The following is a 19,638-nucleotide window of genomic DNA, read 5'->3' as shown; positions in this document are numbered from 1 at the left end:
GGCAATAAAAGTGTGGCTTTCCTACAAATGGACAATGGCTCTAAAGGTGAGAGATATGTACGGTACCGTATGTATATTACGGATCTGGAACCAAAAATGTGTTCTCCATTCTATAGATATGCACATCCTTGTGTCTGTACATGCAATAGTAATGTGTGGTCATGTAAAGTGCAGGATGCGTGCAGAAGAATATGGGCGGCTTCTGGCTTTGGGAGAAGACTTTACTGCGAAGCCTGCAGTAAACAGTGAATACAACTTAGAACAGCAGAAAGCAAAAATCAGAGATTAACCCTGTCTTCAACCGCACACTTGTGTGAGGGAAGTCTCCCTCTCTCTCTCACATGCAGTCTCTCAGGGTATTACCCTGAACAAAATCCCTTACAATAACAACTAGGGACCTAAGAGCTGCTTATGCAATATCTGACTAACTTTAAGGGGGCAAAATGATGTTTAGTTCGCATACCCGAAAACTATACTGTGAATACTTCCTGCCCCAGGAAAGTTTATGCTCACGGTCTGCTTGTTTGCTTCACTATGGTGATTCTCTGGTGATCCAAGGTATACACTGCACGGGTCACCTGTCAGTCCCTATCACTGCCCTCATCAGGACTTATTGCTCTTATCCAATATATAGACTATGCAGCTGCCATCATACATGCTTTTTTACGCAATCTTTATTATTATTACAATTATTATAATATCAATGTGGAAAGCCAGGATCACTGTATTTGTAATCAATAGGATACCACCTGATAAAGTCATCATACATTACACGACAAGGGCACCCCGGGTTAGGATCATAAGAGGTTATTCATGTATTGCATGCATATATTTATTCTTGTTTTAATATCTGTATAGATGTTGTAATAGTCTAAACTAATCGAACAAGAGTTTCAGTTTCAGAGCTCATGCACACAAATGTATTTTTCTCCTTGTCCATTTCATATGCGGAACCATTCACTTCAATGGGGCCACAAAAAGCAGAAATGACTCTGTGTGCATTCCGGCGGTCCCCCCCCCCCCCCAAAAAAAAATATAGAACTTCCTATTATTGTGCACATTACAGACAAGGGTAGGACTGTTCTATTAGAGGGGGACCCTTCCGTTCCGCAGAATGCGGAATGGACATGGCCGGTATCCGTATTTTGAGGATCCATAATTTGCGCAAAAACACCCATGAGCTCAATAGTAAAAAAAATTAATTCAATTTGGGGGAGAGAATCTGGATCGCACATCCTCATTACTATGCGATGTTTAAAATTGAAGCATGATAAAACATGGCTATACAGCACTATTATCAATATATAGCTAAAAGAACAATGACACCACAATCACGTGAACTGGGCAAATATCACCTTTAACATGGTTTTTATCTGTTCTTTCTCTGTCTATTACACAAACCCATATTTACTGAACACTAAAACACACCATTAATAGTGTGTGTCAGATTTTTTGTATCTTTCTTGTATTTCTATCCATTTTTTACTGACTTGATGAATAGCCAGTTGATAGCTAGAGCACCCACGTTGTCCTGGTATCGATTTACAGTGAGCCACTACTGTTACAGGATTAAAAACTGAAATTTAGCAGACAGTATCACACATTTTTGGATTTGATATGTAAGCCGTGTATCCAGAGGCGTAGCTAGAACTGACTGGGCCCCACAGCATAATTTTGTACAGGCCCCCCCCCCCCCCCACATACACACTTACACACTTCTACACAAACCCCCTCCTCCTGTGAAAACCCCTCTCATATGGCTATTTTGTGACTTTTTATTTACCGTATTTATTTGCTGTCATTTTTAGCACAACTTTGTTTTTTAACTTTTACAGTTGCTGATGGAGTTTATATTCAACTCAACCCCTTTAAAACCTGCCCTGCAATTGTAATAGACATGTCTGATTTACCTCTACATAACCACAAGTATTTTAGCCTCTATATCTTTCATACTGCAGCCATGGACGCAGTCATACGCGCACTCTCCACATACATAGACGAAGTCATACACACACTCTCCACATACATAGACGCAGTCATACATGCACTCTCTACATACATGGACGCACTCTTCACATACATGGACACACTCATACACACACTCTCCACATACATGGACGCAGTCATATGCGCACTCTCCACATACATGGATGCACACTCCACATACATGGACGCAGTCATACACGCGGTCTCCACATACATGGACGCAGTCATACACGCACTCTCCACATACAAGGACGCACTCTCCACATACAGTACAGACCAAAAGTTTGGACACTCCTTCTCATTCAAAGAGTTTTCTTTATTTTCATGACTATGAAAATTGTAGATTCACACTGAAGGCATCAAAACTATGAATTAACACATGTGGAATTATATACTTATCAAAAAAGTATGAAACAACTGAAAATATGTCATATTCTAGGTTCTTCAAAGTAGCCACTTTTTGCTTTGATTACTGCTTTGCACACTCTTGGCATTCTCTTGATGAGCTTCAAGAGGTAGTCACCTGAAATGGTCTACCAACAGTCTTGAAGGAGTTCCCAGAGATGCTTAGTACTTGTTGGCCCTTTTGCCTTCACTCTGCGGTCCAGCTCACCCCAAACCATCTCGATTGGGTTCAGGTCCGGTGACTGTGGAGGCCAGGTCATCTGGCGCAGCCCCCTATCACTCTCCTTCATGGTCTAATAGCCCTTACACAGCCTGGAGGTGTGTTTGGGGTCATTGTCCTGTTGAAAAACTAAATGATGGTCCAACTAAACGCAAACTGGATGGAATAGCATGCCGCTGCAAGATGCTGTGGTAGCCATGCTGGTTCAGTATGCCTTCATTTTTGAATAAATCCCCAACAGTGTCACCAGCAAAGCACCCCCACACCATCACACCTCCTCCTCCATGCTTCACGGTGGAAACCAGGCATGTAGAGTCCATCCGTTCACCTTTTCTGCGTCGCACAAAGACACGGTGGTTGGAACCAAAGATCTCAAATTTGGACTCATCAGACCAAAGCACAGATTTCCACTGGTCTAATGTCCATTCCTTGTGTTCTTTAGCCCAAACAAGTCTCTTCTGCTTGTTGCCCGTCCTTAGCAGTGGTTTCCTAGCAGATATTCTACCATGAAGGCCTGATTCACACAGTCTCCTCTTAACAGTTGTTCTAGAGATGTGTCTGCTGCTAGAACTCTGTGTGGCATTGACCTGGTCTCTAATCTGAGCTGCTGTTAACCTGCAATTTCTGAGGCTGGTGACTCGGATGAACTTATCCTCCACAGCAGAGGTGACTCTTGGTCTTCCTTTCCTGGGCCGGTCCGCATGTGAGCCAGTTTCTTTGTAGAGCTTGATGGTTTTTGTGACTGCACTTGGGGACACTTTCAAAGTTTTCCCAATTTTTCGGACTGACTGACCTTAATTTCTTAAAGTAATGATGGCCACTTGTTTTTCTTTACTTGGCTGCTTTTTTCTTGCCATAATACAAATTCTAACAGTCTATTCAGTAGGACTATCAGCTGTGTATCCACCTGACTTCTCCACAACGCAACTGATGGTCCCAACCCCATTTATAAGGCAAGAAATCACACTTATTAAAGCTGACAGGGCACACCTGTGAAGTGAAAACCATTTCAGGTGACTACTTCTTGAAGCTCATCAAGAGAATGCCAAGAGTGTGCAAAGCAGTAATCAAAGCAAAAGGTGGCTACTTTGAAGAACCTAGAATATGACATATTTTCAGTTGTTTCACACTTTTTTGTTATGTATATAATTCCACATGTGTTAATTCATAGTTTTGATGCCTTCAGTGTAAATCTACAATTTTCATAGTCATGAAAATATAGAAAACTCTTTGAATGAGAAGGTGTGTCCAAACTTTTGGTCTGTACTGTATATATATATATATATATATATATATATAAATATATATAATGCCAGACAAGATATATTTATTTTAAAAATTGACAGTAATTCGGCAGAAGTTGCTGAGTGGGGTTACTAATTCCTCCAACCAGCTTCATTTTATCACATCATTTGAAATGACTGCTTTGTCTATAAGCCATGGAGACCCCCATCACCATGATAACCACTAGGAATGTACTGGTGACATTAGTCAGTAACATGTGAACTGTTACACCCTCCACGGGATTGTTTTGGGCAGAAACAGGAATACTGACACCTTTGTAGCTTGTGTGTCAGGCTGTTGCTAGTTTATTTTGTAAGTTGCCCAAAATAACAAACAAAACCAAAACAAACACTAGCCGACTGGCTCCTGCCTATCTCACTCGGCAGCACTAGCTAAACTTATAACACAAAACACAAAGAGCAACTTACAGTTCAGTAGTTAGATAGAAAAACGACCGCTCTCAGAGCTCCTAGGCTTGCAGCTTCTCAAACAGACTGCCCACACTCCCTGAGAGAGAGCTCCTGTGTCAGGCCTGCTGACCTAATTAGTACATCTGTATGAGCAGTCCCCCCAGGCAGGTAAAACCTGGACTGGCTCTGGGTGGTCAGGGAACCCACCCAACTCTTCCCTGACCAGCTGCAGGACCCTAAACTGGCTTTCTTTTCCCCAGGAAGATTCTAGAAACAAAGAAAACCAAACCTTCCTGGAGCCTTTTAACACATGAAGTGCCGGAAACTTGGTGCAACGTACACATCATCCAGCACTTTCTCTGCCAAACATTGTGACACCCTGTCACAAACACAATCCTATAGAAGTGTCTGGCTTGACTATAACTGTTCAGCCCTAAAAAAGTGACAAGTGTGTGTATTATTTCCTTTAAATGTGTTGTCTCAGGCTACCGAGGAATCATAGAAAGGTATCCCCCATTCAGGACCTCGCATTATAAGCCAGGAAAAATTGTTGCTCTGTAAGAGTGGCTCTTGCTCTGTCAAACCTTCAATCCATTTAAATGACACAGTGTAATTGTTTATTTTGCCTACAGCAGATTACCTGGCAAAATCAGCTGCTGAGGTTGACAGCAGCCACACTACTGCTAATTGATAATCTATATGAAAGGGGTGTTTATCATAAGAATACAAAGTAATAGAAAGGATTACGCCATGAAACTATCTTTATTAAAGTATCTCAAGAAATTCAGCTGCAAACATATCAGTTAATTGTATTATTAAAACATGACATTGGAATGTTTACAGTATGTTTCCAAGTCCAAGAAAACATATATGAAAAATTACAGTATTATTTGTAATATCTATTCTTCAATAACACCATAAATTACTTTTTGTTATAATTTGTTATGAAATGCAGTCAGCTACATAAGAAAAATGACACTTGGATCTACTTTCTTCCCAATATTGCATCATATAGTTTTGCAGTTACTTTGACTTCAATGTCCCTGAAGCCAGATTCTGTAAGGAGCTTGATATATTCAGATGATGTCCGTTCTTTTCCTTCTGTCTGGAGCAACATGTTTAGTGAGAACAGCTGGCCAATCAGTGGGCCACTTCTGTCATCATTTAGAACGACTTCCACTAGCAGCACTCCTCCTCCTTAATATTTAGAGAAAAAAACAGTAGCAATTATTTGTCACATTTATAAGCAAGATCCATTTTATGTTCTGATTTTTATTCTTTAGTACAGATAATAAGCCAATTTTAATGTATAAAACTAAGAATGCTTGTATTCTTTATAAAATCTATATATTTTAAAATTGTTAAAAGTATTGGCCCATGTGGACATTATGTAGGTGTTTAAAGATAATAGTTGTGACCTATAATCATCCTCTGTATTGCTATTACAGCATTCCTAACCTTTCAACACACTTTACATTAATCAGTAGTACTGCGTGTTTGTACATGTGGAATAACACATGTCTGGCCATAATATGATTTGTATCTGGTATGTTTCAGTAGTTTTCTCCTCTATATGCTAGATCTTTGGTTTGCAGTTCTAGATCTGGCTAGATTAGCTTCCATCCACTGCACATAGAAAGTAGAGGAGAATCTTCTTCCTAACTTTCTGTCACTCAGAAGTATGCTCATGGAGAACACTGCAGAGTAGTACTGACCTGTGCTGATGGGAGTAAAGCACTTGGGCTGAGACAAAATGTCCTATTTAGCTGCAGCAGTCTCTTTGGTGTCTCTCATGGAGTTCTGTCATACTCAGCAATTTCTAACTCCTTCCTCCTCCCCTCTCCAGAGACTTGAATTTGATTATATAATCTGCTCATTCAGATTAGATCATTACAGGGATAGGAAGAGACAGCTGATAACGCTAAAATGTGGCATTTTTCTCTGATAAGATACCACCCCAATGCCAAACAAGTTGGGAAGCTGTAAAAATTTTAATAAAAACAGAATGCAACAATTTGCAAACCTCATAGACCCATCTTTTTTCCACAATAACATATAGAACAAATATCAGATGTTAAAAGTGAGAGTTTAGCATTACATGAAAGAAAAAAACTTAAGAAATTGATGTCAGCAACACATTTCAAAAAAGTTGGGACACGGGCAACAAAAGGCTGGAAGAGTAAGTGGTACTAATAAAATGAACAACTGGAGGACCAAAGTCACATGAATTGGTTCCTGAAAAAGTAAAACTGCAAGGACATATAATATCCTCCATATACAATACATAATATCATAAAAAGATTCAGAGAACCTGGAGAAATCCATGCGAGCAAGGAAAAAGTCGACAATCAATTTTTAATGCTCGTGATCTAGGGGCCCTCAGACAGCACTGCTTTAACAACAAGCATAATTATGTACTGGAAATCACTACATGGGCTCAGGAACACTTCCAGAAATCTGTCTGTGAACACAGTTCACTGTCCAATCAACACATGCAAGTTGAAGCTGAATCATACATAAAAGAAGCCATGTGTCAACACAATCCAGAAACATTGAAGCCTTCTCTGGGCCAAAGCTCATTTAAAATAGACTGAGGCAAAATGGAAAACTGTTTTGTGAATCAAAATTTGAAATTATTTTTGGAAAACACAGACACTGTGGTCTGCAGGCTTAAGAGGAGAGGGACCATCCAGCATACTGTTGAAAAGCCCACATCTCTGATGGTAAAGGGGTTGCATTAGTGCCTATGGCATGGTGCTGCACATCTCACATCTTCACAGCATATACGAGATGTGCAGCACCTGAAACTAAGGATACTGGAAGCCTGTGCTAGCCTTTCTCCTGCGGTATTGCTATCAGTGTGTGAAGAGTGGGAGAAGAGGGTTGCATTGACAATCCAACACAATGGGCAGCACATTGAACACATTTTATAAGTGGTCAGAAACTTGTAAATAACTCATGAAAAAATAAAGTTACGTTAAAACAAAGCACACCATTGTTTTTCTTGTGAAATTCCCAATAAGTTTGATGTGTCACATGACCCTCTTCCTATTGAAAAAACAAAAGTTAGATTCAAAATGGCCGCCATGGTCACCACCCATCTTAAAAAGTTTCCCCCCTCACATATACTAATGTGCCACAAACAGGAAGTTAATATCATCAACCATTCCCATTTTATTAAGGTGTATCCATATAAATGGCCCACCCTGTATTTCTCTGAGATTAGGAGGTGGGCTGTAGGTATTGATAGATGCCTGAGAGAGAAATCGAAGGGCCCACTCTCTCAGGACGTTCTATTACATAACGTATCGTCTTCCTCTGACAATTTGGGTGAAGCTACTCCTGGGTTTAGGTCGGGAGACAAACCCATACAGTTAGGGGGAGCTACCCTTGGATCCACTGGTAATAGGAAGGGAGTGTGTTTTTTCTGTGGAAAAAGGGGACATTTTATCAATGTATGTCCAGACATACAAGGCAAAAAGAGAGAAAAAAGACATTTAATTAAATCTTGGTGGAGTGAGAGGAGAGTCAGAAAATGTGCATTTGTCTTTTACTGGAAGTACCAGATTTCTCCTGACTGCCAAGGTGGCGCTAGAGTCCAAGACTGTGGGGATTGAGGTGTTTATCGACATTGGGGCAAGGGTGAACCTGATTGATGCTCAGTATGTCCGTATGCACGGGTTGTCACTAAGTGTATTAGAAAAAAGCATTCCGGTATTCGCTATTGATTCTGCACCTCTTGGTCAGAAGTGTTTGTCTTAAGTGGTGCATGATATCAGATTACGAATGGGTGACTTTCATCAAGAATTTATCTTGTGTTTTGTGTTGGAAGGTCTCCCTGCGCCGGTGGTTTTGGGTTTGCCGTGGCTTAGCAAGCACAATCCAACTGTCAATTGGCAAGCTAGGCAGAGTCTGGATTGGGGTGATTATTGCATTGACAATTGTCTTAATACAGCTTTTTCTGTTGTAACTACCAAGAGTTTACCCTGTTTTATATCTGAGTTTGCCAACGTGTTTTCTGAGAGTGGATGCCAGGATTTACCTCCACATCGGGAATATGATTATACTATCAATCTTATTCTCGGAGCTAAATTGCCTAAATCTAGGTTGTATAACTTTTCTGAACCTGAAAGAAAGGCCATGAGAGAGTATGTTACCGAGAGTTTGGCCAATAGACATATAAGACCTTCCAAGTCTTCAGTGGCAGCAGGGTTCTTTTTTATTAAAAAGAAAGATGGAGGTCTTCGGCCATGCACGTGGAAACACATCAGGATCATGTGAGACAGGTGTTACAGATCCTAAGGGACAATAAATTGTACGCAAAATTAGAGAATTGTGTTTTTGCTGTACACGAGGTGCAGTTTTTGGGCTACCTGCTGTCATCTTTGAGTTTTCGAATAGATCCTGAGAAAGTTTGTGCTATATTAGGCTGGAATCGTCCCAAAAATCTGAAGGCTCCTATGTGGTTTTTAGGGTTCACCAATAGAGTTGAGCGAACACCTGGATGTTCGGGTTCGAGAAGTTCGGCCGAACTTCCTGGAAATGTTCGGGTTCGGGATCCGAACCCGACCCGAACTTCGTCCTGAACCACATTGAAGTCAATGGGGACCCGAACTTTTCGGCACTAAAAAGGCTGTAAAACAGCCCAGGAAAGGGCTAGAGGGCTGCAAAAGGCAGCAACATGTAGGTAAATCCCCTGCAAACAAATGTGGATAGGGAAATGAATAAAAATAAAAATAAAATAAATAAAAATTAACCAATATCAATTGGAGAGAGGTCCCATAGCAGAGAATCAGGCTTCACGTCACCCACCACTGTAACAGTCAATTGTCATATATTTAGGCCCCGGCACCCAGGCAGAGGAGAGAGGTCCCATAACAGAGAATCTGGCTTCATGTCAGCAGAGAATCAGTCTTCTTGTCATAGCAGAGAATCATGCTTCACGTCACCCAACACTGGTACAGTCCATTGTCAGATATATATAGGCCCAGGCACCCAGGCAGAGGAGAGAGGTCCCGTAACAGAGAATCTGGCTTCATGTCAGCAGAGAATCAGTCTTCATGTCATAGCAGAGAATCATGCTTCACGTCACCCAACACTGGAACAGTCCATTGTCAGATATTTAGGCCCAGGCACCCAGGCAGAGGAGAGAGGTCCCGTAACAGAGAATCTGGCTTCATGTCAGCAGAGAATCAGTCTTCATGTCATAGCAGAGAATCAGGCTTCACGTCACCCACCATTGTAACAGTCCATTGTCATAAATTTAGGCCCCGGCACCCAGGCAGAGGAGAGAGGTCCCGTAACAGAGAATCTGGCTTCATGTCAGCAGAGAATCAGTCTTCATGTCATAGCAGAGAATCATGCTTCACGTCACCCAACACTGGAACAGTCCATTGTCATATATTTAGGCCCCGGCGCCCAGACAGAGGAGAGGTTCATTCAACTTTGGGTTGCCCCGCAATATAATGGTAAAATGCCCTGGAGTACAATAATATATGGTTAAGGGGAGGTAGTTAATGTCTAATCTGCACAGGGGATGGACAGGTGTACACAGCTCCATTGAAGTGAATGGGTCCGGATTCAGTGCGGGTGCAATGCGTTCACCTTACGCATTGCACTCGCGAGGAAAACTCGCTCGCGTGAAAGGGGCCTAAGACCTCTTTCACACGAGAGTGACGGATTAGGTCCGGATGCGTTCAGTGAAACTCGCACCATTTTGCAAGCAAGTTCAGTCAGTTTTGTCTGCAATTGCGTTCAGTTTTTTCCGCACGAGTGCAATGCGTTTTGATGCGTTATTCACCCACGTGATAGAAAACAGAATAATAATAATAATCTTTATTTATATAGCGCCAACATATTCTGCAGCTCTTTACAATTCAGGTGTTCATGTACAAACAGTCATAAATAACATAGCAACAGACAAGTCTATTATTACAACAAGAGGAATGAGGCCCCTGCTCGCAAGAGCTTACAATCTATGAGGGGATAGGGGTGACACAAAAGGTAAAAGTGCTTGTTATGTACGATAGTCCAGCCATCTTGGGAGAATAGGGGAGCAGATATAAAGCCATATGAGCTGGTGAGCAGCCAATATACAAAGTGCTTCTGGGTGCAGTGGGATGCTCAGCTTCAGGGAATGATAAATGGGCTATGGGAGTTTAGATCAAGGGAGGTGATAGGCCACCCTGAAAAGATGTGTTTTTAGCGAACGCTTAAAACTGTGCATGATATGATTAAGCCTGATTTCTTGGGGTAGGGCATTCCAGAGAAACGCTGCAGCTCGGGAGAGATCTTGGAGCTGGGAGAAAGAGGTTCGGGTTTTTGGGGAAGTCAGTCGTAAGTCACTGGCTGAACAGAGAGCACGGGTAGGGTGGTAGAGATGAGGAAAGAGATGTAGGGTGGTGCAGCACTGTGGAGGGCTTTGTGGGTGAGGACGAGCAGTTTGAATTGGATTCTATATTGTATGGGCAGAGTTGAGCAGACACCTGGATGTTCGGGTTCGACAGGTTCGGCCGAACTTCAGAAAAAAGTTAGAGTTCAGGACCCGAACTTGACCCCGAACCCGAACCCCATTGAAGTCAATGGGGACCCAAACTTTAGAGCACTAAAATGGCTGAAAAAATGTCATGGAAAGGGCTAGAGGGCTGCAAATGGCATCAAATGTGGTTAAGAGCATAGCAAGTGCTCTGCAAACAAATGTGGATAGGTAAAAGACTTTAAATAACATAAAATACGTAAAAATAAAAAATGACTATCTTGATCTAGGAGGACGAGGTCCATGTGGAGTAGGAGGCTAAGGAGGCGGTGGATATGGCGGTGTAGGTGGAAGCGGTGGTGGTGGAGGAGGTAGCCTACACTGCTTTTTGGTTTAAAATTTATTTTTATTTTTTTAAATTAGGGTACTCCCCAAAACATTGGGAAATATAACCTGTGATAACCCCCTCCAGTCGTGCTAAACACACGTTCAGACAAAACATTGGCTGCAGGACAGGCCAACAACTCCAAGGGGTAAAGGGCAAGCTCAGGCCATGTGCCCAATTTGGAGACCCAGAAGTTGCAGGGGCTGACCCCTGTCAGTCAGTTCGTGTAGGCGTGTGAATACTTACTGCCCCCCCATGTCGCACGTCCCCATGATGTTCACGATCCAATTTGATATCTGCTCTATCAACTTTCGATGTTCTTTTATGCGCTTACCATGGTGATCACGGGTGGCGGGGAATCGGGGTTCCAGGCCGGAGAGGGAGCGTGAGAAAGAGAGACCACATCCAAGGGAGGATAAAAAAAATTCAAATTTCAAATTATAGAGCGGAAATATGGAAAAATTATTAAATTGTAATAGTGGAACAACTTTTTAAAGTTTAAGCATTGAATGAAAGGATGTTGCGCATCAATTAATGAAGAATTTCTTAAATTTTATTCCCTGTCAACTATGCAGAGCAGGGGTTTCTATCCGGCAAAATTTGACAACTGTAACCTGACAATGTAATTGACGATTTTTATAAATTCATGTTCCTGTCACCTATGTAGAGGTGCCCCAGTGACATCCACCATCCATTTGGATATCTTCTCTATCAACTTTCAATGTTCTTTTCTGAGCCTACCATGTTGATCACGGTTATCGGCGAATCAGGGTTCCACGCCGAAGAGGGAGCGTGAGAAAAAGAGACCAAATTTAAGGGAGATGATTAAATTAAATTAAATAAATTAATAAATAAAAAATTGGGATCGGGCGGAAATGTGAGAAAAGCTATTGAGGCACAAATGTGGGACAAATTACAGAAGCTCAAATGTGGGCCAAAAGAGTAAAGCAGAAATGTGGAAAAAGCTATTGAGGCGCAAATGTGGGACAAATTACAGAAGCCCAAATGTGGGCAAAAAGAGTAAAGCGGAAATATGGGAAAAGTTATTGAAGCGCAAATGTTGGCCAAAAGAGTAAAGAGGAAATGTGGGACAAATTATTGAAGTGCAAATGTGGTACAACTTGTTAAAGTTTAAGCATTGAATCAAAGTAGGTGGTGCACATCGATTAAAGAAGCATTTCAGAAATTTTATTCCCTGTCACCTATGCAGAGCAGGGGTTTATTTACGTCTAAAATTGTATAATGTCAACCCAAGAATGTAACAGAAAAATTGCAGATATTTATTAACCTGTCTACTTGGTAGAGCAGGGGTCTATGAAAGAAAAAAATTGTTTATTGTCACCCTAAAATGTAAAGAAAAAATTATTGAAATTTATTAAGCTGTCAACTAGGTAGAGGAGGAGTATATTACACCCAAAAATTTGTGAATTTTACCCAAAAATATTACAGACAATTTGTTTTTATTTTTTTACCTGTCTACTCGTTATAGCAGTGGTACATCACGCCCAAAAATTGGTGAATTTCACCAGAAAAAGTAACTGACAATTTTTTTTTTTTTTACTGGTCTACTAGGTATAGCAGTGGTACTTCACACCCAAAAATTGTTGAACTTCAACTGAAAATGTAACTGACAATTTATTTTACCTGTCTACTAGGTATAGCAGTGGTACATCACACCCAAAAATTGGTGAATTTCACCCAAAAATGTAACTGACAAAGTAGTGAAATGACAAAATAAAATACGTACAAATAAAAAAGAAAATATTTGAGGTGGAGTTCCATATCGAGTAGGAGTTTGAGGAGTCGGTGGACGTAGCGGTGTAGGTGGAAGCGGTGGTGGAGAAGGACGAGGTAGCCAACACAGATTTTTGGTTTTAATTTTGTTTTTTTAAATTAGGGTACACTCCAAAAGAGTGTGAAATATCCAAAATACAAGAACGAGCAATTGCATTGCAGTATAACAATGGCTGGTTAGTGCCGGTATACATGGTTGAAGGGGGCAGACCCGTCATTCAGTACGTGTAGGCGTGTGCACACATACTGCTCCACCATGTTGGTGAAATGCTGCCTCCTGCTAAGACGTTCCATATCAGCTGGTGGTGCTGGTTGTTGTGGCGTGCTGACAAAGCTTTTCCACATTTCAGCCATGCTAACCCTGCCTTCTGAGGTGCTGGTAGTGCCCCAGCTGCATTGGTGACCCCTTCCCCTCCATTCGCCTTGTGCTTCCACTGTGCCCCTGCTGTCAGGTGGGAATGCCACCAGCAGCGCGTCTACCAGCGTGCGCTTGTACTCGCGCATCTTACGATCATGCTCCAGTGACGGAATTAAGGATGGTACGTTGTCCTTGTAACGGGGATCCAGCAGCGTGGCCACCCAGTAATCAGCACAAGTTAGAATGTGGGCAACTTGGCGATCGTTGCAGAGACACTGCAGCATGTAATCGCTCATGTGTGCCAGGCTGCCCAGAGGCAATGAAAAGCTGTCCTCTGTGGGAGTTGTATCGTCTATGTCCTCTGTATCCTCCCAGCCACGCACCAGTGATGGCCATGAGCTGGTCTAGGTGCCACCCTGCTGTGAATATGGTTCCTCCTCCTCCATCTTCTCCTCCTCATCCTACACCTCGTCATCCTCCAGAACTGTGCCCTGGCTGGACAATTGTGTACCTGGCGTTTATGGGTGCAGGAACCCACCCTCTGAGACACTTGGGAATGACTGGCCGGAAACCCTACAAAATGATCCCTCTTCCTCCTCCTCCTCCTGTGCCACATCCTCTTCCATCATCGCCATCAGCGTTTTTTCAAGGAGGCATAGAAGTGGGATAGTTACGCTGAGAACGGCGTTATCGACACTAGCCATGTCGGTGGAGTACTTGAAACAGCGCAACAAGGAACACAGGTCTTGCATGGAGGCCCAGTCATTGGTGGTTAAGTGGTGCTGTTCTGCAGAGCAACTCACCAGTGAGTGCTGCAGCTGAAACTCCACTATCGCCTGCTGATGCTTGCACAGTCTGGCAAGCATGTACAAGGTGGAGTTCCACCTTGTGGGCACGTCGCATATGAGGCGGTCAGCTGGAAGCTCAAAGTTACACTGTAGTGCTGACAGGCAAGCAGCAGCAGGGTGAGAACACTGAAAGCGCGCAGAGACGGCCCGCACATTCTGCAGCAGCTCTGACATATCTGGGTGACTTTTCAGGATTTCTGCACCACCAAATTCAGCACATGCACCAGGCAAGGGATGTGCGTCAAACCGGCTAGGCCCAGAGTTGCTACGAGATTTTGCCCATTATCGCACACCACCAGGCCGGGCTTGAGCCTCACTGGCACCCACCACTAATCGGTCTGTTGTTCCATGCCCGTCCATAGCTCCTGTGTGGTGTGGGGTTTGTCCCTCAAACACATAAGCTTTAAAACTGCCTGCTGTTGTTTACCCCTGGCTATGCTGAAGTTGGTGGTGAAGGTGTTACGCTGACCGTATGAGGAGTCGGTAGAGGATATGGAAGCAGAGTAGGAGGAGGAAGCAACAGGAGGAAAACTGAAGCGCCCTGCAATCCTCGGTGGTGGAAGGACATGCACCAAACTGCTATCCGCCTCAGACCCAGCCGCCACTGCATTTACCCAGTGTGCTGTTATGGAGATATAACGTCCCTGACCGTGCTTACTGGTCCATGTATCCGTAGTGAGGTGCAACTTGCCACAGATGGCGTTGCGCAGTGCACACCTGATTTTTTCCCCTACTTGGTTGTGCGGGGAAGGGATTGCTCGCCTGGAAAAGTAGTGGCGGCTGGGCATACTGTGGGACAGCCAACCCAATAAGGCCCTTAAAACTATCTGTCTCTAGCAGACGGAATGACAGCATTTCAAAGGCCAGTAATTTGGAAATGCTAGCATTCAGGGCTAGGGATCGCGGATGGGTAGGGTGGTACTTCCTCTTTCTCTCCAGCGTTTCGGAGATGGAGAGCTTCCGTGGGACATTGTGGAGATGCTTGGTGACACAGGTGGTGGTGTTGCTGGCAGATCCTCTGTTTGTGGGGTGGCAGGTGGCACTCTCACTCCAGAGGTGGATGAAGATGCCGAGACTGCAGCAGAAGAGAAAGCAAGGGGAGCCAGAGATCTTTCTTGGTTTTTGAGGTGTCTACTCCACTGCAGCTTGTGCTTTGCACTTAAATGCCTGGTCATGCAGGTTGTTCTCAGGTTGAGAATGTTTATGCCTCGCTTCAGGCTCTGATTGCACAGAGACCTTGCTTGGTTTTTGAGGTGTCTACTTCACTGCAGCTCATGCTTTGCACTTAGATGCCTGGTCATGCAGGTTGTGCTCAGGTTGAGAACGTTTATGCCTCGCTTCAGGCTCTGATTGCACAACATGCAAACCACTCTTGTCTTGTCGTCAGAACATTGTCTGAAGAACTGCCACGCCAGGGAACTCCTTGGAGCTGGCTTTGGTGTGTTCAGCCCCTTGCTGTGGTGGGCGTACTGTCTAGAGGACGGCCACTCCGCTTTTGCACCCTGCTCCCTCTTCTGCTGTGCTGGTGGCTCTGTGCGACCACCGCCTTTTCCTCCGAACTACATAGGTCACTCGCATGACCTTGATTCCATATGGGGTTGAGGACCTCATCATCCTCCACATCATCTTCCACTCAGTCTTCACTCTTGCCCTCCTTGTCGTTCTGCACACTTTTGAAAGCCCCAGCAGTTGGCACCTGTGTTTCGTCATCATCCGGGACGTGCTGCGATGGTCCTCCCATGTACTCATCTTGAAACATAAGTGGTTGGGCATCGGTGCACTCAATCTCTTTCACTTCTGGGGCAGGGCTAGGTGGATGGCCCTGGGAAACCCTGCTAACAGAGTCATCAGAAAGCAGAAGAGACTGCTGCATGACTTGGGGCTCAGACTGCTTGGCTGATTTGCAAGGGGGTGAGGTGAAAGACTGATGGACATCGACTGCAGATGCCAACTGTGGTCTTTCAGCAGGAGACTGGGTGGGAGTCAATGTGAAGGAACTGGAGCCACTGTCAGCAACCCAATCTACTATTTCATGTACTTGTTCAGGCCTCACCATTCGTTAAGCCGCATTAAGCTTGACCAAATACCGCTGCAGGTTCTGTTGCCTACTCGCACCTGAGAAAGGGGTTTCACTTTTGCGTGTAGCTGGCAAAAATCAACCACGTCCTCTCCCTGCAACAGGAGCTCCACCAGCAGTACCACGACCTGGGCCATGTCCCTTATTTGACGCTCTCCTCATAATTCTCGAATTTAGGATCTTGCCCTAAATGGGTGTTTAATTAATAATAGAATAGAACAACAGTATGTACAGGGTGTATCTCACACGCCCTGACCCAGACTAGGCCTCAATTAAAGGTTTGTGCCCAAAATGGCTGTATTTCAAATACCTGAATAGAACCCCTGTATATAAAAGGTGTATCTCACACACCCTGACCCACACTAGGCCTCAATTAAAGATTTGTTCTTGAAATGGCTGTATTTCAAATACCTGAATAGAACCCCTGTATATAAAGGGTGTATCTCACACGCCCTGACCCAGACTAGGCCTCAATTAAAGATTTGTGCCGAAAAAATGACTGTATTTAAAATACCTGAATAGAACCCCTGTATATAAAGGGTGCATCTCACACGCCCTGACCCAGACTAGGCCTCAATTAAAGATTTGTGCCGAAAAAATGACTGTATTTAACCACTTCAGCCCCGCTAGGTGAAACCCCCTTCATGACCAGGCCACTTTTTACACTTCGGCACTACACTCCTTTCACCGTTTATCGCTCGGTCATGCAACTTACCACCCAAATGAATTTTACCTCCTTTTCTTCTCACTAATGGAGCTTTCATTTGGTGGTATTTTATTGCTGCTGACATTTTTACTTTTTTTGTTATTAATCAAAATATAACGATTTTTTTGCAAAAAAATGACATTTTTCTCTTTCAGCTGTGAAATTTAGCAAAAAAAACGACATCCATATATAAATTTTTCGCTAAATTTATAGTTCTACATGTCTTTGATAAAAAAAAAATGTTTGGGCAAAAAAAAAATGGTTTGGGTAAAAGTTATAGCATTTACAAACTATGGTACAAAAATGTGAATTTCCGCTTTTTGAAACGGCTCTGATTTTCTGAGCACCTGTCATGTTTCCTGAGGTTCTACAATGCCCAGACAGTAGAAAACCCCCACAAATGACCCCATTTCGGAAAGTAGACACCCTAAGGTATTCGCTGATGGGCATAGTGAGTTCATAGAACTTTTTATTTTTTGTCACAAGTTAGCGGAAAATGATGATGATTTTTTATTTTTTTTTTTTTCTTACAAAGTCTCATTTTCCACTAACTTGCGACAAAAAATAAAAAATTCTAGGAACTCGCCATGCCCCTCACAGAATACCTTGGGGTGTCTTCTTTCCAAAATGGGGTCACTTGTGGGGTAGTTATACTGCCCTGGCAATTTAGGGGCCCAAATGTGTGAGAAGAACTTTGCAATCAAAATGTGTAAAAAATGATCGGTGAAATCCGAAAGGTGCACTTTGGAATATGCGCCCCTTTGCCCACCTTGGCAGCAAAAAAGTGTCACACATGTGGTATCGCCGTACTCAGGAGAAGTTGGGGAATGTGTTTTGGGGTGTCATTTTACATATACCCATGCTGGGTGAGAGAAATATCTTGGCAAAAGACAACTTTTCCCATTTTTTTATACAAAGTTGGCATTTGACCAAGATATTTTTCTCACCCAGCATGGGTATATGTAAAATGACACCCCAAAACACATTCCCCAACTTCTCCTGAGTACGGCGATACCAGATGTGTCACACTTTTTTGCAGCCTAGATGCGCAAAGGGGCCCATATTCCAAAGTGCACCTTTCGGATTTTGCAGGGCATTTTTTACACATTTTGATTGCAAGGTACTTCTCACACATTTGGGCCCCTAAATTGCCAGGGCAGTATAACTACGCCACAAGTGACCCCATTTTGGAAAGAAGACACCCCAAGGTATTCCGTGAGGGGCACGGCGAGTTCCTAGAATTTTTTATTTTTTGTCACAAGTTAGCGGAAAATGATGATTTTTTTTTTTTCTCTTTTTTCCTTACAAAGTCTCATATTCCACTAACTTGCGACAAAAAATAAAAAATTCTAGGAACTCGCCATGCCCCTCACGGAATACCTTGGGGTGTCTTCTTTCCAAAATGGGGTCACTTGTGGCGTAGTTATACTGCCCTGGCAATTTAGGGGCCCATATGTGTGAGAAGTACTTTGCAATCAAAATCTGTAAAAAATGACCGGTGAAATACGAAAGGTGCACTTTGGAATATGCGCCCCTTTGCCCACCTTGGCATCAAAAAAGTGTCACACATCTGGTATCGCCGTACTCAGGAGAAGTTGGGGAATGTGTTTTGGGGTGTCATTTTACATATACCCATGCTGGGTGAGAGAAATATCTTGGCAAACGACAACTTTTCCCATTTTTTTATACAAAGTTGGCATTTGACCAAGATATTTTTCTCACCCAGCATGGGTATATGTAAAATGACACCCCAAAACACATTCCCCAACTTCTCCTGAGTACGGCGATACCAGATGTGTCACACTTTTTTGCTGCCAAGGTGGGCAAAGGGGCACATATTCCAAAGTGCACCTTTCGGATTTTGCAGGGCATTTTTTACACATTTTGATTGCAAGGTACTTCTCACACATTTGGGCCCCTAAATTGCCAGGGCAGTATAACTACGCCACAAGTGACCCCATTTTGGAAAGAAGACACCCCAAGGTATTCCGTGAGGGGCATGGCGAGTTCCTAGAATTTTTTATTTTTTGCCGCAAGTTAGTGGAATATGAGACTTTGTAATGAAAAAAGAGAAGAAAAAAAAAAATCATCATTTTCCGCTAACTTGTGACAAAAAAGTAAAAAATTCTAGGAACTCGCCGTGCCCCTCACGGAATACCTTGGGGTGTCTTCTTTCCAAAATGGGGTCACTTGTGGCGTAGTTATACTGCCCTGGCAATTTAGGGGCCCAAATGTGTGAGAAGTACCTTGCAATCAAAATGTGTAAAAAATGCCCTGCAAAATCCGAAAGGTGCACTTTGGAATATGTGCCCCTTTGCCCACCTTGGCAGCAAAAAAGTGTGACACATCTGGTATCGCCGTACTCAGGAGAAGTTGGGGAATGTGTTTTGGGGTGTCATTTTACATATACCCATGCTGGGTGAGAAAAATATCTTGGCAAACGACAACTTTTCCCATTTTTTTATACAAAGTTGGCATTTGACCAAGATATTTTTCTCACCCAGCATGGGTATATGTAAAATGACACCCCAAAACACATTCCCCAACTTCTCCTGAGTACGGCGATACCAGATGTGTCACACTTTTTTGCAGCCTAGATGCGCAAAGGGGCCCAAATTCCTTTTAGGAGGGCATTTTTAGACATTTGGATCCCAGACTTCTTCTCACGCTTTAGGGCCCCTAAAAAGCCA

The 19,638-nt window shown here is 43.2% G+C and overlaps 1 protein-coding gene across 1 annotated transcript in view; it reads right to left on the bottom strand.

The window, feature by feature from the left end:
* Positions 1 to 5,058: 5,058 nt before the first annotated feature.
* The window catches only part of LOC122932900 (acetylserotonin O-methyltransferase-like), a 167,302-nt gene continuing 152,722 nt past the window's right edge, over positions 5,059 to 19,638 (bottom strand). Inside the window, exon 8 of the mRNA XM_044287568.1 lies at positions 5,059 to 5,502. Within this exon, the coding sequence (XP_044143503.1) occupies positions 5,291 to 5,502 (212 nt within the window). The 3' untranslated portion in view covers positions 5,059 to 5,290. The remainder of the gene's footprint in view (positions 5,503 to 19,638) is intronic.

Source organism: Bufo gargarizans, chromosome 3 (genome assembly GCF_014858855.1).
Source record: "Bufo gargarizans isolate SCDJY-AF-19 chromosome 3, ASM1485885v1, whole genome shotgun sequence".
Lineage (NCBI taxonomy): Eukaryota > Metazoa > Chordata > Amphibia > Anura > Bufonidae > Bufo > Bufo gargarizans.
The sequence above is the reverse complement of the archived record's forward strand: the minus strand, read 5'-3'. Positions and strand labels throughout refer to the sequence as shown.